This window comes from Myodes glareolus, chromosome 22, assembly GCF_982192425.1.
Source record: "Myodes glareolus chromosome 22, mMyoGla1.1, whole genome shotgun sequence".
In the NCBI taxonomy this organism is placed as follows: Eukaryota; Metazoa; Chordata; class Mammalia; order Rodentia; family Cricetidae; genus Myodes; species Myodes glareolus.
Window position 1 is genome coordinate 41,314,344 of NC_142047.1, and position 24,707 is coordinate 41,339,050.

The window sequence follows — 24,707 nt, forward strand, 5'->3', positions numbered from 1 at the left end:
GAGGGGCAGTGAGTGGAAGGGCCTTGGACCCGATGGAACCTTAATTGTAACGGGTCCCTAGCCCAGAGACGGTCTATTTGGCTTCAATGTTTGTGTCTTCCACTTCCTTGACTTGGGCGTGTTGGATCCATGATGCAATGCTACTTACTTTCACAATCAGAGGAGTGGAGAGAATTGCCATCTCGGCTCTTTTTATTATTATTATTATTATTATTATTATTATTATTATTATTATTTTCGAGACAGAATTTCTCTGTAGCTTTTGGTTCCTGTCCTGAAACTAGCTCTTGTAGACCAGGCTGGCCTCGAACTCACAGAGATCCGCCTGCCTCTGCCTCCCGAGTGCTGGGATTAAAGGCATGCGCCACCACCACCCAGCTCAGCTCTTTTCCAAGTCGATTCCAGCACCCCTTTTGTTACCAGCTTGACCAGGTCATTTGTATCAAAGAACTCGAACAAGGATAAACTGGTGGTGGTCTCAGAGGTCAGCTGGGGCTCTCAGCTAGTCCAGTGAATAGCCTCTATGGAGGACTGGAGAGCTCCTAATGACTTGGGAAAGGAACGCTTAGAGAGTTCTGTCAACTGCTGGTCTCTGAGCTAAAACAGTATTGGAAGAGGTCTTCCAAATATAATCTCGTAGGGAGTAAATCCTTCCCTGTATAGGGTGTAGCAGACCCAAAGCTAAACCAAGGGAGGAGGTCTATGCACCCTTCCCTGGTCTCTAATGACCGCAGCTGTTGTTGGTAGTATCCTGTTTCTTCTTTCGACCCGCCCAACACCCTGAGGTCTGTGTGCACAGTGAAGTGTCCAGTCTTTATCTAAATCTTTAGTTATTAATTGAGAGGTTTGGCTATGAAAGCTGGGCCACTGTCAGCCCCCATTGCTAAGGGGAGGCTAAACAGGACCAGTTCCTGGAGGAGCTTCTTACGACTTGTACAATTTCAGTCTGGGTAGAATGCTTCTGCCCACCCAGAAAAGGTATCTATAAGAACTAGCAAGTGCTTGGATCCTCCCCTGGCAGGCCAATCTCAGTGGCATCAGTTTTGCGAGAGTTCACTGAGGGGTTGATCTCTCATTTGAACCCCTTTTTTGTCTAGTTATAACATACCTTGGTCTGAGCAATTCAGAAAGTGTTGTGGACCCCAAATGAGTAGCCTGGTGAAGGTCAGATGCCAGAGCCCTGCCAGTTGTTTCTGGGAGAATGATCTTTCCCTCTGGTGTCCTTCATCACCGTGTGGGTTTGAGCTGTCCATTTCTTCTTTATTATGGAGTCGATAGGCCCCGCTGCTGTGAGGACCATTTGTTGGACAGCCAGGTCATCAGTTGGCAGTGAAAGATGGCAATTCATAGGGGAAGCCAAATCGTCTCTAGGAAGGCCAAAATTTTCTAGTGTTCTTTTGTCCAGCAGGGAGAAACCCTCTTTCTCTGTGCATCATACTATAGATGTGCCCAGTAGTAAAGACGTAGTGACTATCTGTGTGTATGGTGGTGAACTTTCCTTTTCCCCATCTGCAAACCTGGGTCAGATTAATCAGTTCTGCTCTCTGGGCTGGGGTACCTGACTTGGCCCTAAATAATTTCGGTTAAAGTGGCTATTGCGGCGCCCACGTATTGGTTTCATCTTTCTTCTCATGACAGTCATGGGTGAGCGCCGTGGATCGTCATCAGGGTAACAGGACTGATGGCACGGGATTTCTCAAACCAGACTTCAGGGTAGACCAGGAGTAGGGCCTGGTACTGGGTCACACAGACATTAGCCAGCCAGCGTTCTGGTGTTCCTCGGAGGAGGATCTCAACCTCGTGGGTCCTGTGAGTTATAAGACCCTGACCTAGAATTAACTTGTTTGTTTTCCATGAGACTAGCCGTAGCTGCCACAGCTCTTAGACAGGTGGTCCATCCTGTGGCTTCCTACAGAGCCCACTTGTTAAGGCAGGTATGTCACAAAGTGTTTCCATGGCCCCAAAATTCGGGTTGAATTCCTATTGTCTTTTGTTTCATGAACAAACAGATGAAACAGTTTTGAGGCATCTGGAAGTACTAGGACTGGAGCTGAATTCGCTTTGTAGACCAGGCTAGCCTAAAACTCAAAGACATCCCTTCTTGCATCTGCCTCCCAAGTGCTGGGATTAAAGGCATGTGCCAGCACCACCTGATTCAGAGCAGTTTTTAAAGCCTCAAATGCCTCTTTTTCTATTTCATTCCAGATTAGGAGCTCGGTGTCCACTTTGTGCTGGTGTGTAGGGCCTTGCTGTTCCCACAAACTCTGGTATCCAGAGGCAGCAATACCTGACTGCACCTAAGAACTCGTGGACCTTTGTCTTAGTCTTTGGTTTGGGATCTGAAGGATGGCAGCAATCCTACTCTGAGATAGGCTCCTTTTGCCTCCCTTCAGCTGGTATGCAGGATAGAAAGTCTCTGATGGACAAAGTTGGGACTTAGCTGACATTCTGTAGCCCAGGGTCTGTAACTCTTATACCGTCAGGAGCCTTTCATAATCTTTTCCCAGGAAACCTCTACTGGAAGGGGGGAGGGTCAGCTCTTAGTGCCTCATCTAACAGGTTGACAAATTTCGTTTTGTTTTGTTTTTTTTGCTATTTTTTCAGACAGGGTTTCTCTGCGTAGTTTTGGAGCCTGTCCTGAAACTCGCTCTGTAAACCATGCTGGTTTTGAACTCACAGAGATCCTCCTGCCTCTGCCTCCCAAGTACTGGGATTAAAGGCATGTACCATCACCACTTGGCTGGGCTGGTGAATTTTTAAATCTTTAGGGCAACCTGGTCCATGTAAGTTGCCCATCATAATTCCCCTCTGAGTCTGTCCACATAAAAGCAAAGATGTATGGTCTCACTCTGCCAATGGAAGACTGAAGAATGCATCCTTCAGGTCCAAGACAGAGTGCACCTGTTTCTTCAGAGGAATCAGACGTCTGAGAGTCAGAGGCCCCAGGTTTCTTCATAGGCAGGAGAAGTGTATTCTGTGGTGACTGCCAGGGCACCAGGATGCCTATCTCTCCAAGCCAGATAATATGGACTGCAATTTCTCTTTTTGTTTCCAGGGTCATTGGGTATTGTTTAATCTGGATGGAGTAGCTGAACTGGTTAGTTGAACAATTAATTAGAGGACCTTGGTGTTGAACTAGTCCTGGTGGGCTGGTTTTTGCCCATGCCTCCAGGAATCTTTGCCGTTGGTAGAGAGATAGTCTAACTATATCTTTTGATTGGAGACAGAACTTTCAGCTAGGCGATATTCTTCTGACAGAGGGTAAGACAGCAAAATTTTGCTGGGTATCTGTAGTTGGAATTTTCTTTGGGCCACAAACCAGCTTTCAGATAAAGACACGGAAGCTTGTTATTAATTACAAATGCTCAGGTGTAGCTTAGGCTTGTCCCACTTGCTCTTTTAAGTTGTCTTCTTTCTATTCATCTGTTTGTTTTGGGACCGTTTACCTACCTTCCTTTCTTCCTTCCTTCCTTCCTTCCTTCCTTCCTTCCTTCCTTCCTTCCTTTCTTCCTTCCTGTCCTACTTTTCTGCTTCCTCCATGCCTGTCTGGCCCCTGGTCAGATGTCTTTTTTCCTTTCTCCCCTGAGCCTAAATTCCTCCTCCTACTTACTCTCCCTGCCTGGAAGTCCCACCTACACTTCCTCCTTCGCTACTGGCCATTCAGCACTCTGTGAGTTCGAGGCCAGCCTGGTCTACAAAGCGAGTTCCAAGACAGGCCCCAAAGCTACAGAGAAACCCTGTCTCAAAAAACAAAACAAAACAAAAATTAAATTTAAGAATACTATAAAGTGGAAACAGTCTGGTGGGGGTGTTGAGACAGGGTTTTTCTGTGTAGCCTTGACTATCCTAGAACTCACTCTGTAGACCAGCTGCCCTTGAACTCACAGACCCGCCTGCCTCTGCCTCCCAAGTGCTGGGACTGAAGGCGCCTGCGCCACCGCCGCCCGGCATTGTCCCAGTTCTTCACCACTAAGCCATCTCTCCAGCCCCGAAAATAAGGTTTTTTAATTTTTGATAGAAAATAGGCATTCAAAAAACCGATCTTTTCCAGACAATGTCCTAAACCAGGGTTTTAGAGCAGGTCCCTGGGCCACAATAGCGGCTTTACCAGAAAGGCCACTCCTTAGGTTCTGCTTGTACAAGCTCTCTAGGGGTTCCGTTGCACACTTGAGTTTCCGAATCACTGACTCAAATCAGCTTCTTTTCTTTTGTTTCATATATGTGAGGCAGAATCACTGGTAGCCCAGGCTAATGAGCAAGGTACATAAGCAAGGATGACCCTAAACTCTCCATCTTCCTGCTTTTAAATCTGAAGTGGTGGGATTGTCTGCATGAACTGCCAGGACTAACTTTCCAGATCATTCTTCATCTAGGCTTTAAACCATAGAATCCCTTTCAACTTGTACAAATCTCTGACTAGACTCCGATTCTGTATCCTCACTCACTGTTTAGGTTAACGTGGAAAGTCCACTGCAGACAGAGAAATCTGGAAGAGAGATCACTCTTGACTGGAGTAATGAGACTGGAGGTGGAAGGGCCCGGACAAACATTTCTGGTGATGCCAACTGCAGTGAAGTGAAGATTGGTTGGTGGTGGGGGTAGAGATGGCGAGGGGTGGCTCAGAGATTCCTACGTCGAATGCTTTTGTTGGCGATGCCTTAAAATTTTGAATTAAAAAAGGAAGTGGTAGCACGTGACTGTGGCATCAGCACGGGAAGAGCTTATGCCTGCCCGGCCAGAGCTACACGGCAAGACTGTCTATGCTAATAACGTCGGGACGCTGACATGGGTGGATGCCAGAAATTTTCAGATAAAATTTCTAGAAAATATGGACTGGGAATGAGGATTGGACATAAATGTTTAGAAAGAGCTCTCTAGGGCTCTTAGGAACAGCCCAGAAAATTGGTTCTGAACACTTAGATTAGGTGGATCACAATCGCTATTACTCTGGCTCCAGGAGATCTGCTGCCCTCTTCTGGCCTCCTCGGGCACTCCCAAACTTATACATATAAATAAAAAACATACATATGCATAAATAGAGTTTGTATACCACGATCATTAATGTCTGGCAAATGGGTAGCATTGCTGAAGAAAAGAACTTGAATGATTGAGGTGGAAGGTACCGTATATGCAGGGCAGGAAGAGAATATGACTATGGAGGTTGAGAGACCATCCAAAGGCAGGGAGATTAGCATGGCGACTTCAGCAAAACCAGGTAAATCCAGAAAGAGGAGGCAATAGGCAGTGTCAGAGCCTGCAGAGACACAGACGCCAAAACACTGAGAAAAATTCTCTAGGAGTTAGATAGTCTTCAGCTGGGATATAATTTCAGAACAGGCAGAATGATAAATTCTGAAGATTGGGGAGACACTGAGGGCTAAGAAGATTATCACTATAAAATATTTGGGGACTAGGTGTGTGGTGCACGACTTTAGTCCCAGAGTTTAGGAGGCAGAGGTAGGAAGATTTCTGAGTTCGAGGGATGAGGAGGCAGCAAGAAGCACCTTCACCTGCGGACCTTTATCTGTTCTGCCTCCAGGATTCTCATTATTAATAATAATAATAATTTTTCATCTATTTTACATATCAATCACAGTTTCCCCTCCCTCCTCCCCTCCTTCCCTTCCCATTTCCTCCCCCACTTCCTGTCCATCCCCTCCATCCACTCCTCCTTCTAGATTCTCTTAGCAGATGGACAGTACTGACTCTCGTGGTTGTCCTCTGGCCCTCACATTAGCACCTGGCATGCCCCCCCATAAATAATGCAATTTAAAGAGTTTAAAATGCTTGGGCATCAGAAGATATTTGGGCCGCTGACAATGGGTACCATCGGCGCACAGAAGGATTTCTGATACAGGACATATGAATAAAACAGAACAGTTTAAATGAAAGCAGTTGCTAAAGACCCGGGCCAACATTGTCGGCGTGGAGTAGTCCAGATCTTCTAACCTCAGATTTGGAAAGAAATTTGGAAGTTATTAATACCCCTTCTGTTCTATTCAGCAAGGAATTGTTTTCTAGAAAACCATGTGTCTTGCTTAGGGGGGTATTACAGTCGTTGTTTCAAAAGTTCAAAGTGAAGTAGGGCTGCAGAAGCAGTGGCCGTCCAGCACAACGGATTTTAAAGAGTAGTTCCCAGTCAGTTCGGAGGTTATCTGGCTGAGTCACACCTTAGAGATTTGTTATGATACATTCTTTCTTTCTCTACCAACTGATTTGTTTGTCTGTTTGTTTTTCGAGATAGGGCTTCTCTGTGTCGCTTTGGAACCTGTCCTGGCACTAGCTCTGTAGACCAGACTGGTGTCGAACTCACAGAGATCCGCCTGCCTCAGACTCCCGAGTGCAGGGATTAAAAGGCGTGCGCCACCACCGCCCGGCTCCAATTGATTTCCAATCATGTGGATAGCTACAGGGTTTGCTTTTAAAAGTAAAGAAAGCTCTATGAAGTGCGTCCTGAGTCACGTGACCTCAGGTGTCCCTCAAATTTAATCCTGCTAGCAATCCCAGGCAGGGCAAATGGTGCCGCTGCGCAAGCGCGCATAGTCCTGCAGTGACGGACTATGCCCGCCAGGGGACGCCGCTAAGTCGCAGCGGCCATTCTCCGGTCCCGGGCGGACTGCCTTGAAATCGCAGGGAAACGACGCAGGCTCCCTGCGCATGCGCGGTCTGTGCGCAGCAGCCAGCATGGCGCCTGTGGAGCACGTTGTGGCCGACGCCGGGGCTTTCTTGAGGGATGCGCCGCTACAGGTACAGGAGATTCCACCGAGGGGCGCGGGGCCTGGGCTCGAGACCGCCCTAGGGGTGCGCGTGGGGTCAGGCGAGTGTGATAACGGGGCCGGTCTGTCCGCAGGACATAGGAAAAAACATCTACACCATCCGGGAGGTGGTCAGAGAGATTCGGGACAAGGCCACGCGCAGGCGGCTGGCAGTGCTGCCCTACGAGCTGCGGTTCAAGGAGCCCTTCCCGGAGTACGTGAGGCTGGGTGAGTGCCCCAGTCTAGCCTTGTCGGGGGAGCTGGGCAGAGTGGAGACAGATCTGCCCAGTGCCGGTAGAGCCTGTTTTAAAGTTCAACCTGCTTTAAAGACCTTAGATGTGTGGTCCTGTCTGTAGGGTGGTTATAGCCTCAGTTAAGAAAACAGCATAAGAAAGCAGCCTGAGTGGTGTAATCTCAGCACTGGGGAGTCAGGGGCTTGGGATCATGGGTCCTGCCTTGGCCAGCCTGAGCTACATAGTGAGACTCAGCCTTACTGAAAACAAAAGATGAACCCAGTGTGTAGTCACATGGTTTTAGTCCAAACTCTCTGGACTCAGAGGTTCTAAGCCAACCAGGGTAGCTCTCATCTTCAAAGATAAACAATAAATTTTAAGAAGAAAAAGGGATATGTTTAGGCCTTGCATTGAGTCTGAAAGAAAACTAGTGTCTTAGGGATTGTCATCCTCCTTAGGAATCCGGGCTGGTAGGGTTGGGAAGTGTTACTGAGGGCATGGTGGACATACTGTTGCCTGCTTTGCTAGTTTGTGATTTCTGTAGTTTTTACCAACTTGACAGTGATGGGACCTTTGCCAAGTGGCTTCAACTTATTGTATTATTTCATTTTCAAAATACTACTAATATTTTATAGGGCGTGATTGAGGGGGAGATAAATCCACATGGTGCATATGCCTACATACAAGCTAAACACTCACGGGTATAAACAAAAGTAAATGATTTTTGTTGTTGTCGTTGTTGTTTTCGTTTTTTTTCCCAAACAGGGTGTCTTTGTGTAGCACTGGCTATCTTAGAACTCACTATGTAGACCAGGCTGGCCTCAAACTCAGATCCCCCTGCCTCTGCTCCCGAGTGCTGGAGTCAAAAAAGTACTGAAAAAGTTACTGGGTGCCCGGGTAGACTTGGTAATACTACCCCCACCCCTGACAGAGTCTCAATACGTACCTCCAGGTGACCTGGAACTCACCACATAAACCAGGCTGGCCTTGAACTCAGAGTTGCCTAAAATCTGCTTCCCACTTCCTGGTATTAAAGGGGTGTACCATGATAGGGCTGGAGAGATGGCTCAGCAGTTAAGATCACAGACCGTTCTTCTAAAGAACCCAGGTTCAATTCCCGTCACCTATATCTCAGCTCAAAACCAACTGACCAGGAATCTGACCCATCTTCTGAATTTAAAGGGCTCCAGGCACACACATGGTACACAGATGTGCACAAATACATATACAAATCACTTGTAAGTACAAAAATAAAGAAATGCGTCGCCACACCTGGCTATTAGTACAATTTTCTTTTCTTTTCTTTTTTTTGAAACAGGGTTTCTCTGTGTAACAGCCCTAGCTATCCTGGAACTCACTTTGTAGACCAGGCTGGCTTCAAACTCACAGAGATCCGCCTGTCTCTTCCTCTCGCCTGCTGGGATTAAAGGCGTGTGCCAGCACTGCCTGGCTCTTAGTACCATTTTTATAGAAAATGTTAGCAGTGTGTTTCTTGTTACTTATGCCATTGTTACCAGAAAACGTTCTATGTGAAAATTTTATTGTGTTTATTGTCACTGTCTCAAACACCTCAGTAGCCTTCACTTTGAATGAAGTATAGGTGTGCAGTTCTTAAAATCTTTGCAAAACTGTCCGTTATTGGACAGAACCTTCTTTGGGTTTTATCATAGACCATGATTACAGTTAACCTTCTGTTTTATTTTGAAATCCAACCATCTCTTCTTACTTAAAGCTAAGAAAGAAAAGGTTTCTAGGCTGGGCAGTGATGGCGCATGCCCTTAATCCCGGCATTTGGGAGGCAGCAGCAGGCAGATCTCAGTGAGTTCAAGGCCAGCCTGGTCTACAAAGCAAGTTCTAGGACAGCTAGGACTGTTACACAGACAAACCCTGTCTCAAAAAAACAAAACAAAAGAGGCTTCTAACTATGCCAAAGCTTCGGTGAGGAACACTTATCATGGACAAGTTCTGTGTTAACTTGGATATTTATTTATTTATTTATTTTTGGTATTATCCTTGATTCTATTTCTTTATCCAGTGGATGAATGTTGCTTCCTAGCAAGTGGTAAACATGGACTTTTCAATCACAAGGAGGGAAAGGACAGAAAATAGTTGTTTCAGTCTCATGCGATGCTATGCTGATTCTTGTTTTCGTTTGGTTCTTTGGTTAATTTGGTGGTGGTACTTTGAAACAAGGTCTCAGTAGCATGGCTTGACCTTGAACTTTTGTAAGGCTAGGATTGATACGGGAGAATTGTCTGTATTCTGTCAATCATTTTAATAAAACGCTGATTGGCCAGGCAGGCAGTATAGGCGGGAAAGCCAGACAGGAAGTAGGGGTGGAGCAAAGAGACTGGGAGTATTCTGGAAGCAGAGCTCCCTCAGCATTCCTGTGCAGACCACGGAAGAAGCAACATGTAAGCTGTCACACTGAGAAAGGTAATGAGCCCATGTGGCTAACGTAGATAAGGATAATGGGGTAATATATGTTATAAGAGTTAACAAGAAGCCTGACCTAATGGACCAATCAGTTTATAACCTTATGGAGTCCTGTGTGTAATTTCTCTTTGGGATTTGCCGGCTGTTGGGGTACTGGGCAGGACAGAAACCCCAACAAGCCGGCCCTCATGTTACAAATGGCGCCAACGTGTGGACAACTGTATCCACATAAAGCCTGAGACAGCTTGGGAAGTAATTCTAGAACAAAATAACAGCATTATGCATGGTTTCTTGGTAGCAGCAATTTCTCAGGTCTGCTCTGCTTGCTAGAGCAAGCAAGCACTCTTATCTAAGGGAGGCTTCCTGACTCAGCTTTAGCTGCAAAACTTTGTAGCTCATTAAGAGGTCCTGCCACGAAACACTTAAACGGTGTTGGTGAAAAACTGAACGCATGCTTTTTGGTTTTCAGCCGTAGCAGGAAAAAAAGCTGCGCTGTTTTAAAATGCTGGCTTTCTGGGCCGTCCTGCCAGGGCAATCTGTGACTCTTTCAGGCAGGCAGTCCGACTGAGTGTGGTCTGTGAGCAGAATGCTTCAGCTTGCTTGCTAGCAAGGACCTTGAAACGCCATAGAGTTGTGGCAGTGAACACAGCTCTGGCTGGTATCTCAGCCGTGAGGCTGGAAAGCTAAAAAATGAGCTGGATCTAGCCGTCAAAGCCACGGCTCTCCATATTGCTCAGTAAATTAAAGGCTTATGAAGTCAGAAAAAGAGAGATACAGTAAAGAGAGATTCAAAGATAAAAAAACCTCTAAATGGTTTACTATGTGTTAAAAATATATGCAGGCTAAAGGTTAAAGGCATTAAAAATAAAAAATAAAGAAAGGGAGAAATAGGGTGTGGTGGTACACACCTTTAATCCCAATGCCTGGGAGGCAGAGGCATATTGACCTCTGTGACTTTAAGGGGCAGAGGTAGATTGACCTCTGTGACCTCAAGGTGTGGTAGTACACGCCTTTAATCCCAATACCTGGGAGGCAGAGACAGACAGATCTCTGTGAATTCAAGGTATGGTAGCAAACACCTTTAATCCCAGCACTGGGGAGGTAGAGACAGGCAGATCTCTGTGAGTTCAAGGACAGCCTGGTCTACAGAGTTATTCCAGGACAAAGATATACAGAGAACCTGTCTCAAAAAGTAAAAGAAAAAAAAATAGGAAGAAATAGAGGTTAAAATAAAGATGGAAAATATACAGAGAATCTTGATACTGTATGCTATTATGTTCTCTTTGAATTGTTTGAATGCTGAGGCAGAAACAACAGCTGCTAAAGGACTTTTGTTTATAAATGCTGCTGAACTAATCCAAGATAGGTATTTTGAAAATACCTTGGCTTCAAAATTGAAGTCAAAATGTATGTTACTTTGGAGAAGAGATTTTGCTTTTGTTTCCACAGAAAATGAGAGGCTCTGGATTTATTCAGAGTTAAGAAAAATCATCTTTGGCCAAGGAAGACCTCCTGAGCAATCTCCGGTAGGAAGAGATGGCCCAGATGACAGAGTTCTACATCCAGAACAGATTCAAGACTGCTGCCTGAGATGATCAAGACTCACAGGATACTCCAGTCAGGACTTGATGATAATTCTAAATTTTCTTTAGGTCCCCATAAGATTATCAGCGCCCACAACCAGCAGGAAGTAGCCTGAAATACTACGCCCACATTCCCAACAAATGGACTATGGGTATTTTCCTTTGTTTAAAAAAAAAAAAAAAGAGGGAAATGATACGGGAGAATTGTCTGTATTCTGTCAATCATTTTAATAAAACGCTGATTGGCCAGGCAGGCAGTATAGGCGGGAAAGCCAGACAGGAAGTAGGGGTGGAGCAAAGAGACTGGGAGTATTCTGGAAGCAGAGCTCCCTCAGCATTCCTGTGCAGACCACGGAAGAAGCAACATGTAAGCTGTCACACTGAGAAAGGTAATGAGCCCATGTGGCTAACGTAGATAAGGATAATGGGGTAATATATGTTATAAGAGTTAACAAGAAGCCTGACCTAATGGACCAATCAGTTTATAACCTTATGGAGTCCTGTGTGTAATTTCTCTTTGGGATTTGCCGGCTGTTGGGGTACTGGGCAGGACAGAAACCCCAACAAGCCGGCCCTCATGTTACATAGGATGACTTAGTTGACTATCCTGTCCTATCTCCTGAGTGCTAAGATAACAGGAGTGAACCACCACTCCCAGATGGGATATTGATTCTAAGTTCTTTGAAAAACGAATGTGCACATGACACGTTTCAAATGAGGTGAGAGGATTGGTTTCCTTTCCATCAAGTAGGTCCTAGGGATCAAACTCAGGTGGCTAGATTCACCATCAAGTACCTTTACTAAGCCATCTCTATATGATTTTGTTTTGTTTTATGTGCATAGGTGATTTGCCTGTGTGTATGTTTTTGCACCACGTGTAGGCAGATTTTTTTGGTGAGACAGCTGTCTTCTAAATAACCACACAGAGCCTTAATATTATAAATGCTCGGCCAATAGATTAGGCTTGTCTCCAGCCAACTCTTATAACTTAAATTAGCTCATTTCTTTTAATTTATGTGCTATCCTGATGCTCATTTACCTCATCTATGAGTTTTACATGTTTCTTCTTCAGCATCTGCCCTGACTCCTCTGACTCTGCTCTTCTTCCCAGCATTCTCTCTGCCCCCGAATCCTGCCTAGCCATTGGCTAGTCAGCTTTTTATTAACAGTGAGAGCAGCACATGTTCACAGCAACCATATATCTGCCTGGTGTTCTCAGAGGCCAGAAGAAGGCATCAGACCCTCTGGAACTGGAGTTAGACTTTTGTCAGCCACCATGTGGATGCTTAAGAATTTAACCTGGGTCCCTTAGAAGAGCAGCCAGTGCTCTTAACAGCCCCTACATAGGATTTTTTGATACTGTGATTATCCATGGATTTGTCAGTTTTTCCCTTAACTAAAGTTGGAACTCTCTTGTTTACTTGCAGTGACTGAGTTTTCTAAGAAAACTGGAGACTATCCCAGCCTCTCTGCTGTAGATATCCAAGTGTTGGCTCTGACTTACCAATTAGAAGCAGAATTTGTTGGGGTATCTCATCTCAAACAAGAACCAGAAAAGGTAAATCTGGGGGACTGGATTGTTTGGTTTGGTTTTTAAATTTGTGTGTATGTGTGTATCTGTGAGTGTGTGAGCTTTTGGGGTGATGGAGAGGGTGCCTCTGGGCCCTGAAGAGAGTGTCACATCCCTTGGCGTGTAATTAAGGTGTTTGCCAGCCACTTAACCTGCAGCACACACGGGTGCTAGGATCACACTCTAGTCCTTGGTTGAACCCTAGTTGCTCCTAACCACTGAGCCGTGTCTCCCGCCCGGGTTTGTTTCTTAGTCCTTTTTATTCTGGGAACTGTCATACATGAAAGAGGGGATAGTGTGATAGCCTCAGTGTCCCTGTCGTAATTCACCTGTGCAGTTAGCATAGATGATCTGTTCGTTTCCATAAAGCCACAGTCCTGCATGTTTTCAGTCAGGAGATTATCTGCTGTTTCAGTGATGTGTAGCTTTTCCTGTGTCTCTTTATTAAATACTCTTAATTAAGATAAAAACAAAACCTCAGAGGGCTAGAGCCTGTATAACCCAGTGACCTGTGTCTGAGCCAATTTTAAAAAGATGCAAATTTTGTAATAGGAGGAGAGACAGGAGAACTGGTAGGAAGCTCAGTTTTACAGTGCAGCAGCAGAAACAAGAGAGACCCTCCTAAAACAAAACCAAGGCAGAAGGAGAAAGCGGGTCCCAGAAAGTTTGTGCTCTGACTTCTATATTTGTATGCTGTGACATCTACACTCTTGTACCCTCTGTCTGTCTGTCTCTCACACAATTAATGAATCTTTATTTTATTTATAAGACATGGGGTCTCACTGTGTTGTCCTTTCTGGACCTCAACCCTTTTTTGTTTTTGTTTGAGGCAGGATCTCACTATGTAGCCTTGGTTGTCCTAGAACTCAACAGAGATCTGCTTCCTCTGCCTCTCAGAGCACTGGGATTACAGACATGCGCCACCACGCCTAGTTCTTGACTTTTTGTTTGTTATGTTTATTTTGTGTGTGCATGTGTGTGTGAGCATACCATGACCTGCTTGAGGGCTCAGAGGGCAACCTATAGGTTTGGTTTTCTCCCTCCACTGCATGGGTTCTTTTATCCGTCCAGCCATCTTTCTATTGATAAATAAATTAATTTTAAAAATAATGAGACCCTGGGCTGGGGATGTTACTCCTTGGTAGAGTGCTTGCCTCATATTCATGAAGCCATGGATTCAGTCCCTAGCAATGGGTATGTTGGGAGTGGAAGTTCACTTGTCCTGTAATCCCAGTTTTCTGAAGGCGGAGGTAGGAGGATCAGAAGAAGTTCAGGGTAGATTGGTCTATAAAGTGTGTGTAAGGGTGAGCCTGGGCTAAATTAGACCCTGCTTCAAACATAAAAAATAACCTCAGAGCCAGCCAGTGGTAGCACACACCTTTAATCCCAGTAATCGGTAGGCGGAGGCAGGCAGATTGTGAGTTCAAGGCCAGCCTGGTCTCCAAGAAATATTCTAAGACAGGAACCAAAGCTTCAGAGCTACCCTGAACAAATCAAAAATCAAAACAAAACATCAGACTATCATTGGACTTATATAACATTAATATGGGCTCTTAAAGTCACCAAATAGCCAATCAGTAGTCACACTTTCCATTCTGTAACTATTTATTAATAGTTTGTTTAGGTGAAAATCTAGATGAAGTTTATATATTATATTTAATAAATTTAGCAGATGTATTCATCTTTTTTTTGAAACAATTTCTGTAGCCCAGGTTAGCCTGGAACTTGCTATATAACCAAGGAAGACTTTGAACTCTGGATTGTTTTTTAAGCTTCATTTAAAAAAGGAAAAACAAAAAGTGGCTTTTTTTGTGTGTTGAGTGTTTTGCCTACATGTATGTTTATTCAATTTGCCTGTGTGTATGTATGTTCACCATGTCTGTACGCAGTGCCCAGGGAGTTCAGAAGAGGCTTTTGGATAACCTGGAACTGGAGTTACAGGTGGTCATGAACAACCATGTAGGTGCTGGCAAACAAACTTGGGCCCTCTGCAAGAGCAGTTAGTGGTCTTTATTCAGCCATCTCCATCACTGGCCTTGAACTCTTGATCCTCCTGCCTGTACTTCCCTAGTGCTAGGATAATAGGTAAACACTGGGCTCCTGTTCTAACACTACTCAGAGCTACCCTCTCTTGTTTTTCAGCCAAGTTTAGCAGCCTCCAGTTTAAAAGCCTAAAACAGACTCATTTTCCTCCTTTTTTGTTCATTTTATTTTGTTTCTGTGTCAAAAGTCTTAGAATGGCTGTATCCATCGCTCAGTTGGTAGAATGCTGTATATCGTGTGCTCAGGACCTCTAGGTTTCATCCCTAGCACCTCATAATCAGGCAGTGTGCTGGAGGCCTGTGCCTTCAGAGGTGGAGCCAGGAAGATGAGAAGTTCCAGTCATCTTAGTGAGTTCAGGATCAGCCTGGACTAAGTGAACCGTCTCCAAAAGCTTTAGAGCGCTGCATGCTTTGACAGCGATTCAGCTCCATGGCGTTTCGCCTGCTGCTCTCGCCATAGAATGCTCGCAGGTGCCACAGTACATGCGCCGCAGGTTTTTGTGTTCTGGCACAAATGCCCTAAGAGTGCTTAGTGATGGTGTCAGGGTGTCTGGGTGTTGTCATTTGTCTGTATATCCTTGTGACTTCTAGCATTTTATTCAGTAACTAAGAAGAGAGATCTGATTTTTGTTTGTTTTAATTAGCCTTGATGTTGTATTTTCAAACAGCCCTTTCTCAGTGCTGACTTTTTTTTTTTAAGGTTACAGTGAGCTCTTCGATTCAGCACCCTGAAACACCTCTGCACATTTCTGGTTTCCATCTGCCCTCCAAGGTAATGCTTCAGGAACCTGATCCTTGAGTTCTTTTCTACAGCACGCCATAGCTCTTGTTAACAAAGCAAATTGACCTGGGCCAGAAGCATATTTTTCTAGTCTAGTCCTCCCCAGACCCAGCTTGCATACAGAGTGGTTTCACTTCTAAACTTCTCCATTTTCACTTTTCAACTATTCTACTCCCTGGAAGAGTGCTTCCCTGGTATATGTAAGGCCCAGGGTTCATTCCTCTGCACTGAGTGCTTACCTGGTGTATGTAAGGCCCAGGGTTCATTCCTCTGCACTGAGTGCTTCCCTGGTATATGTAAGGCCCAGGGTTCATTCCCCTGCACTGAGTGCTTACCTGGTATATGTAAGGCCCAGGGTTCATTCCTCTGCACTGAGTGCTTACCTGGTATATGTAAGGCCCAGGGTTCATTCCTCTGCACTGAGTGCTTCCCTGGTGTATGTAAGGCCCAGGGTTCATTCCTCTGCACTGAGTGCTTCCCTGGTGTATGTAAGGCCCAGGGTTCATTCCTCTGCACTGAGTGCTTCCCTGGTGTATGTAAGGCCCAGGGTTCATTCCTCTGCACTGAGTGCTTACCTGGTGTATGTAAGGCCCAGGGTTCATTCCTCTGCACTGAGTGCTTACCTGGTGTATGTAAGGCCAGGGTTCATTCCCCTGCACTGAGTGCTTCCCTGGTGTATGTAAGGCCAGGGTTCATTCCCCTGCACTGAGTGCTTCCCTGGTATATGTAAGGCCCAGGGTTCATTCCTCTGCACTGAGTGCTTCCCTGGTGTATGTAAGGCCCAGGGTTCATTCCTCTGCACTGAGTGCTTCCCTGGTGTATGTAAGGCCAGGGTTCATTCCCCTGCACTGAGTGCTTCCCTGGTGTATGTAAGGCCAGGGTTCATTCCCCTGCACTGAGTGCTTCCCTGGTGTATGTAAGGCCAGGGTTCATTCCCCTGCACTGAAAGCTGATGTTTCATTTAATCTCAGCCTAAAGCCTCACATGAAACAGTGGGTCGTGGCCACCCAGCTGATGGGCCAGAGGACCTGGAATTCAGCTCCTTCCTGTTCTGGAGGAATCCTCTGCCTAACATTGATCATGAACTGCAGGAGCTGCTGGTAAGGCCCTGGCTTGTAGTCTCCTAATGACATCAGAGCCTCTAAGAGTCCTGAACCTGGGAGCCCTTCTATTGGTGTTTCAGACAGACAGAAGGGAAGAGGAGGAAGAGGAGGACGAGGAAGAGGAAAATGAATTTGAAGACAGTGATGACGATGGCGGAGGGTGGATAACCCCTAGCAACATCAAGCAGATCCAGCAGGAGTTGGAGCAGTGTGACATCCCAAAGGACGTACGGGTTGGGTGTGTGACCACAGACTTCGCCATGCAGGTGGGTGGGGGAGACCCGGGCCAGTGTGGGGTGAGAGGTGCGGAGCCTCTGTAAACTTGACTGATGGTTCACTTTGTTTAGGGGAGCCCATCACACAGTGACAATAGACACAGGGATTTAATTAAAAAATATTTAGGGTGCAGGGCGGTGGTGGAACACACCTTTAATTCCAGCACTGGAGAGGCAGAGGCAGGTGGATCTCTGAGTTCAAGACCAGCCTGGTCTACAAAGCGAGTTCCAGGACAGATTTAAAAGCTACACAGAGAAACCCTGTGTTGAAACAAACAGAGAAAATTTCAGGGCTGGAGAGATGGCTCAGCAGTTAAGAGCACTGGCTGCTCTTCCAGAGGATCTGAGTTCGATTCCCAGCAACCACAGCTCAGCTCACAATCTGATGCCATCTTCTGATATACAGCCATACATGTAGACAAAATGCATACATTTAAAAATGATTTTTTTTTTAATTTTTAAAATTGCATTTACTTATTTAGTGTGTGAATGTTCATGTGCCACAATATATATGAAGGTCAGGGTATGACTTGTGAATGTCATGTCCCGCAGTATGTATGAAGGTCAGGGTATGACTTGCAGGAATCACCTCTTTGTTCACCTTGTGGATGCCAGGGATCAAACTCAAGTTGTCGAGTTTAGTGACAAGCACCCTTACCCAATCAGCCATCCTTTTTTTGTTTGTTTTGGTTTTAGTTTTTTTTGAGAGAGGGTTTCTCTGTGTAGCTTTGGAGCTGTCCTGGCTCGCTCTGTAGACCAGAATGGCCTCAAACTCACTGGGATCCACCTGCCTCTGCCTCCCAAGTGCTGGGATTAATTAAAGGTGTGCGCCACCACCGCTCCGCATTTTGACAGGAAGAGAATGAGAGAAAAGGAAAACCTTTCTCAAGTGCATTCCATTCTTGGTGAAGGTTAGGACTCGAGTCTCATTCCCGCTGTGCACACCATCGTTAGTGCTCACAGGAAAGCCAGCTGTTGCTGTGAAAGCTGCGCCTAGGGCTGATGCTGACCCTGAGAACACGCGTGGAGTCGGGCAGCGAAATGGCGCAGCGGGCAGGACTTGCGCCAAGCCATCCTCACTCACCCCACCCCCGCCTGCCCAAGCCACAAGGGGTGGGCGAGACTCTGCACTCGACTTCTGTACATGCTTATAATCTAGACCATGGGATATTCGATCTTTGGGCGGGGAGGGGTGAGGTGGTGTTTCTCTGTGTAGCACTGGCTCTCCTGGAACTTACTCTAAAGACCAGCCTGGCTTAGAACGCAGAGATCCGCCTGCCTCGACCTCCTGAGTGATGAGATCAAAAGCATACGCCACCACACTGGCTTCTTTTTATAATTCTTAACATGAGCAGTTGGTACCTTTTTATTTATCTTTGTAATGTTTGCGGCTCTCGAAAAAGTAAGCAGGGCTTAGCAGACAAAAAAATGAAAATATTTTTCCCAACAGAAAGAAGAAAATCTCTGTTGAGGCTTTGCCAGTGAGCCCAGTTCTTGCAGTTGCCCAGTAACCCAGGTCCCTTCTTCCCAGCCAGGCCTCTCAGGTGTTCCCTAGTACAGTCAGGGATTGTAAACCAAATGAGAAAGTTGGATTTCCATAACTGTACAAAATTATTGCCAAATTGATGTTAAAGAAGTTGGTTTCTTGTTGGTTGCAGAATGTTCTACTTCAGATGGGGTTGCATGTGCTGGCAGTGAACGGCATGCTGATCCGAGAGGCCCGGAGCTACATTTTACGCTGTCATGGCTGCTTCAAGTATGTGGCTGAGGGTCTGGACCTGCTGATGGCTCCTCAGAAGGGGACCCTTTCTTTCCATCTTGGTGTTCCCTGTGGTCCACCCACTGTCTCCACCACACTGAAATCCCTGGGGCAGATTGCCAGTGACCTGTCTTTCCACATACATCTCCAAGGAGCCTGGAGTTAAGGATGTGGGTTCCGGAACAAAGGACACTTGTTCTTCAGTGACACACGCTGGGCTGTGTAGAAGGAGAGAGGTCTGGGATTTGCTCCCAAGTGTCATAGGGTAGAGATGAAACACAGTAGCTGTGAGCGGAGAGTCAAGCTGGGTGATGGGTACGTGGGGATTCATTGTTTGTCAGGGCTGCTTTATGTCTGAACCCAGAGTGCACAGGTTCACATCTAGATGCCTTCCCTCAGTGATGTGCAGGTACTAACAGTTAGCTGCATTCTTAGTTCTTTAAGATGGTCTTTAAATTGAAAGATTTGCTGTAAGGAACTGGGAACAGAAGTCATGCGGATTTGGCAGGGGTTTTGGCACACAGGAAATGCTCCCTCTGATGGACTGTCAGCTGGCTGACTGCTCCCTTTTACTTCCTAGTCTGTATTCTGTGGTGCAGGTCTTCTGTGGACAGGCCCTGGGGCGGATGGAGTGGACATTGTTCCCAGGACTTACGGGCAGGCTCATGGCCTTTCATGTCTGTGCGCTGAGTCTGCGGACGTCTTCTAGGTCACCTGGCAGAGCCCAGCTCTGCAGAAGCCTGGTGTATTACGGTGCTGAAGCACTGGGGTGTTTTGCTGGGCCTTAAGGACTCTTGATGAGATTCCTCTAAGGAAGGCAGCGGCCCTTGGCTGCATCTTCCTTCATAATGAGGCTAACAGCTTTTGTTTTGGGAGATGGGTCTAGTAAAATTTAGCTTTTTCTGCATTTCCTGTCATTTTCTTCTCTGAGGCTGGTGGTAGAGTCTCCTGTCCAAGGTGCCCGTTTGCAGCCCTTTCTTTTTTGTCCCCAGGACAACGTCGGACATGAACCGAGTGTTCTGCGGGCATTGTGGGAACAAGACCCTGAAGAAAGTGGCAGTCACTATCAATGACGACGGTACCTTGCACATGCATTTCTCCCGGAACCCCAAGGTGCTGAACCCTCGAGGCCTCCGGGTAGGTGACATTTCCCCCTGACAACCTCAGAATCAAATGACCAAGGAGAACTGGGCAGAGTGATGCACTATGGGGTCCCAGCACTGGGGTGGAGGCAGGAAGAGGTCAAGGCCAGTCTTGGCTGCTACCCAGTTTCAAAAGACCAGAGGACAAGAGGAGAGCCAGCCTAGTCACCCCACTGGTGGAATCAGGAGCCCGTGGTCTCAATGAACAGACAGGAAGAAAGGGTGTGAAAACAAGACACCTGTGTGTTTCACCCACACACCCACACCCACCTTTTTTTGGGGGGGGAATGATTTATTATGTGTACGGTCTGCCTGCAGACCAGAAGAGGGCACCAGTTTTCTGTATAGATGGCTGGGAGCCACCATGTGGCTTGCAATTGCAGCCAGTGCTCTTAACCTGAGCCAATTTTCCAGCCTCCCGCCTGTGTATTTCCTGAGGCTTTGGAGAAGGAGAAACAAGCAGTGATTCTGGGCAGTGAGTGCTCTGTGGTGGCCGCTTGATTTGGGGAAGGCAGAGCTCAGCAAGGGTTACCTGGAACACAGTAGAGGTCAGATTTTGTACAGGAGTTTAAAGGAACTCTCTGTAGCCTAGGCTGGCGTGGAACTCAGAAATTTGTCTGCCTCTGCCTCCTGATGCTGGGATAAAAGGCGTGAGCCAGCACCACCTGGTTGCCCTTGGCGTGTGTTCATTTTCTGATGGAGGCTGTGCTGTTTCACTCCTCATTTTGAAGCTCATCTATTTCCAGACTTAAGTCACTGAGAGCCCTCACAAGCCACGTCCCCTGACATGCCTCAGCTCTTCTTTCTCTCATTCTTACTCTTCTGACGCAGCTGGTTGTTTCCAGACCTTCACACTCTCGTCCCTGCCCTAGAATAGCCCTTTTTCTCACGGTGTTTAGCTGTATATATGAGTATGGTGTAGGGGTTTGTACAAGGTGTACAGGTGTGTGTTTTGGTTTGGTTTGGGACAAGGTCATGTTTTTTCTGCCTTTATAAGTGCTGGATTATTTGCTTGTGCAAACATTCCTGGTTTATGTGTACTGGGGATCAAGCCCAGGACTTCCCTGCATGCTAGGCAGGCACTCAGCCAACCGAACTGCACATTGCCAGCCCCTCTCGGGAGTTGAAGTACTTGTTTTAGTTAAAATAGTTCTTGCTGACTTTGAACTTCAAGGTTATCCTTGAACTCTTATTCTTACCTCTGTCTTACTCCTGGATTTTGGGTGTGTACCACCATGCCCAGCCAAGGATGCTTTTTAGTAGCAAAGATTGCAGCCCTGGATATGAAATCAGCACCACAGAGTGCATTCAAGGCCACCTCACCCATTCATAAAACCCTTTTTCATGGTAGTTTGCCTTTGCTTGGCTAGAGCCCACGTGGCCATTTCAGACTGCTAACACACACCTCTGTGGAAATGGCAGCAGCTCCATGAAGCTCTCTGTCCGTTTGTCTTTAGCTGAGAGTGTGGAGTTAAGATGCTCCTTCAGGTTTTCATCTGTCAGTTGAGGTAAGCTTGATGTGACAAACACGTCTTGTTGGCACACAGTGGGCAAGACAGTTGTCTGCCAGGATGAGGATCTGAGGGACACTTCAGTAGAAGCTGTGTGAGCAGGGTCCCTGTCCTGACAGCGTTTTCTCTACTGCAGTACTCGCTGCCCGCTCCCAAAGGGGGCAAATACGCCATCAACCCCCATCTGACCGAGGATCAGCGCTTCCCCCAGCTGCGACTTTCCCACAAGGCCAGGCAGAAGACCAACGTGTTTGCCCCTGACTACGTAGCTGGCGTGTCTCCCTTTGCGGAAAATGACATCTCCAGCCGCTCAGCCACCCTGCAGGTCCGGGACAGCGCCTTAGGAGCTGGACGGAGACGCTTAAACCCCAATGCTTCCAGAAAGAAGTTTGTAAAGAAAAGGTGATATTGCAAGCCCTGTAGGCAAACATTGTAGCTGGCTGCTGGAGATGCCTGGGGTACCATCCCCAGCATCTGGTCTGCAGACCAGCTGCACAGAAGCAGGCCTGGCTTCTCTGGACTGCCTGAGACTGCGCTGTGTGGGGCTGCAGTGCAACGTGGCTGCACTGCCAATGAGCATCCAGAGCCCAGGCTCGGCCATGGGAAGGGAAACATGAAGGAGAAGGAAGGGTGGCCTGGAGCAAACATTGAGCTCAAAGGAAGAAATATCCAAATGGTAATCTTTTTCTAATAAAATTGTTGGCCAGCTCAGGTACGTTTAAATTCTCGTATCCTTGGAGGACATGGGTGCAAACACAACATATGCCTGAGAACCAACCATATAGATTATTTTTTGCTTGAATTGTAAAGTATTCTACAATAAAAAATTTAACTTTTTTTCATCCAAAACAAAAAAGCTCTTCATCCAGGAAATTCAGTATCACAAATCCACATCGCGCCTTTCATTTGGGTCCACATTTGACTAACATTTGCTGTCCTTCTACATCCAACTGTAAAGTGTGCATCTTCCTGGGAAAAGGATGGTCATTTACATAACTGCAGAGTATTAATCGAACTCAGAAGATTCCTTCTGTTAAAGGATAGTATTATTTTTTAGTTTAACAATTATTTTTTAGTTTAACAATAAAACTATGTATTATTGTTACGGCGCCCAGTACTCTGTCACACAGTTACCAAGTAGTCAGGGCGTGGAGGAGATGATACCAGGGTCAGCTTTCTGTGACTTGGACTAGATTATCACTAGAAGCCCGAGATGGAAGTTTAGTGTGTGCGTACATGCATCAAAACGGTGCATGCACCTGTGGGGACTTTGAGAGATCACTGAGCTCGTAGGGCCACCTGAGGGGCCAATACCCTCTGGGAACCCAGCATACAGGAGGAAGCAGCGGCTAGAACCCAGGGCACATCACACCCTGCTTCCCCACTTCACCTCCCTCCATTGAGATACAGAAAATAGCACTCGGGAGGCAGAGGCCAGCTTGGTCTACAGAGTGAGGTTCAGGGCAGCCACGGCTACACAGAGGAAACCCTACCTCAAAAAACAGCTCTGGCTACTGTTTCAGAGAACTGACATTTGATCTAGTTCCTGGGGCTCTGACGCCCTCTTCTGGCATCTGGGCACTAGGCATGCCCGTGGTGCATGAATATACATACTGGCAAAACACAAGATTTTTAAATTTTATATATGTGTGTGTGGTGTGTGTATGTACATACATTTAAATAAGTTAAAATAAAGGTAAAACCTTTCAGGGCCAGGAAATGCTGCTCAGCCTAGTGACCTAATTTTAATCCCCAGGACTTGGGTGGAAAGAGAGGAAGCGTTTCAGCTAGGTGTGATGATTAGTGCCTGTATGTCTAGGTATGATGATAATGCCTGTATGTCTAGGTGTGATGATTAGTGCCTGTATGTCTAGGTATGATGATAATGCCTGTATGTCTAGGTGTGATGATTAGTGCCTGTATGTCTAGGTATGGTGATAATGCCTGTGTATCTAGGTATGATGATAATGCCTGTATGTTTAGGTATGATGATAATGCCTGTATGTCTAGGTATGATGATAATGCCTGTATGTCTAGGTATGATGATAATGCCTGCATGTCTAGGTATGATGATAATGCCTGCGTGTCTAGGTATGATGATAATGCCTGCGTGTCTAGGTATGATGATAAGTGCCTGGATGTCAAGCATGTGGCAGGAAGACTGCGGTGTTTAGGCCAGCCAGGGCTACATAGCAAGACCTCCCAAAAAACCAAAAAGGGGCTGGAGCGATGACTTAGCACATTAAACGCTGCTAGGGGATTTGGGTTCAGTTTCCAGCTCCAGCTCCAGCTCCAGTTCCAGAGGATCCAATGCCCTCTTCTGACCTTTGTGGGTTTTTCATGCATATAGTGTTTAAGATACATGCAGGCAAAAAACAAATACCCTAAAATAATCACATAATTGGGGGTGGGGCTGTAGAGATAGCCCTGTAGTTAGGAGCACTTGCTGCTATTTGCAGAAGACCTGGGTTTGGTTTCCAGCGCCCAATTTGAGGCTCACAATCTAGAACTCCAGTCCAGGGGATCTGAGACTCTGCAGTCTGATGCATGCACATGGTATATACACACACACAAACCAGTACATTAAAAACAATTTTTTTAAAAAAAATTTCGAGATAGGGTTTCTCTGTAGCTTTGCCACCTGTCGTGGTACTAGCTTTGTAGACCAGGCTGGTCTTGAACTCACAGAGATCTGCCTGCCCCTGCCTCCCAAGTGCTGGGATTAAAGTGCACCACCACTGCCCAGCTTTCCAAAAGAAATTAAAAAAAAAATGCCTGGGTTGCAAAGAAAAAAAATTAAGAATTCTTAAATTTAAGGTAGTTAAGATTTATTTATTTAATTTTTTATTTTTATTTTTTTTATTTTTTATTTATTTATTTATTTATTTTTTTTGGTTTTTCGAGATAGGTTTCTCTGTAACTTTGGAACCTGTCCTGGAGCTAGCTCTTATAGACCAGGTTGGTCTCGAACTCATAGAGAGCCACCTGCCTCTGCCTCCTGAGAGCTGGGATTAAAGGCGTGTGCCATCATCACCTGTTTGCTGCGCCACCGACACCAGGCCAAAGAATGTTTTCAAAAGATGTTCATTCCTACCCTTTCATGAGAGGGAATGGGGAAAGGTGGTGGTCACTGCCACCTACAGTTCGGTTTTGGAATTGCAGATAAATTCAAGACAATGAAGGGTTGAACCAGGCAGCGTTCTCCTGGTTTCTCAGAAAAAGTCAAAAGCAGGCTGTTGCGCTTAACTCACTTCCCTGTCTCATGTTGTCTTATTTCCTAGAATAAGAGGTTGAGGCAGGAGAATCTTGAATTTGAGCGTTTGGCATGAGTGGTGGGCTCCTCATCTTTGTGCTGCGAGCGAGTCCTCCACAATGATGACCAGTGACAGCCCGCTCCTGAGGAGGAGCCGGGTGCTGTGTACTGGGTCTCGGACAGGGAAGCAGCAGGAAACTGGAGACCCCGGCACACAGCGCCATCCAGACGGGCAGCGGAGCAGAGCGAGCGCCTGACAACTGC

At 46.3% G+C, this 24,707-nt stretch overlaps 1 protein-coding gene across 1 annotated transcript; it reads left to right on the forward strand.

The window, feature by feature from the left end:
* The first annotated feature begins 6,597 nt into the window (after positions 1–6,597).
* Nob1 (NIN1 (RPN12) binding protein 1 homolog) lies at positions 6,598–21,901 on the forward strand. Its single transcript, XM_087900394.1, has 9 exons — positions 6,598–6,747; positions 6,851–6,983; positions 12,435–12,565; positions 15,320–15,391; positions 16,372–16,500; positions 16,584–16,769; positions 18,437–18,534; positions 19,530–19,674; positions 21,327–21,901. The coding sequence occupies exons 1-9, from the start codon at positions 6,658–6,660 to the stop codon at positions 21,594–21,596; spliced, it is 1,254 nt and encodes a 417-aa protein (XP_087756520.1). The 5' UTR covers positions 6,598–6,657; the 3' UTR covers positions 21,597–21,901.
* The last annotated feature ends 2,806 nt before the right edge of the window (positions 21,902–24,707 follow it).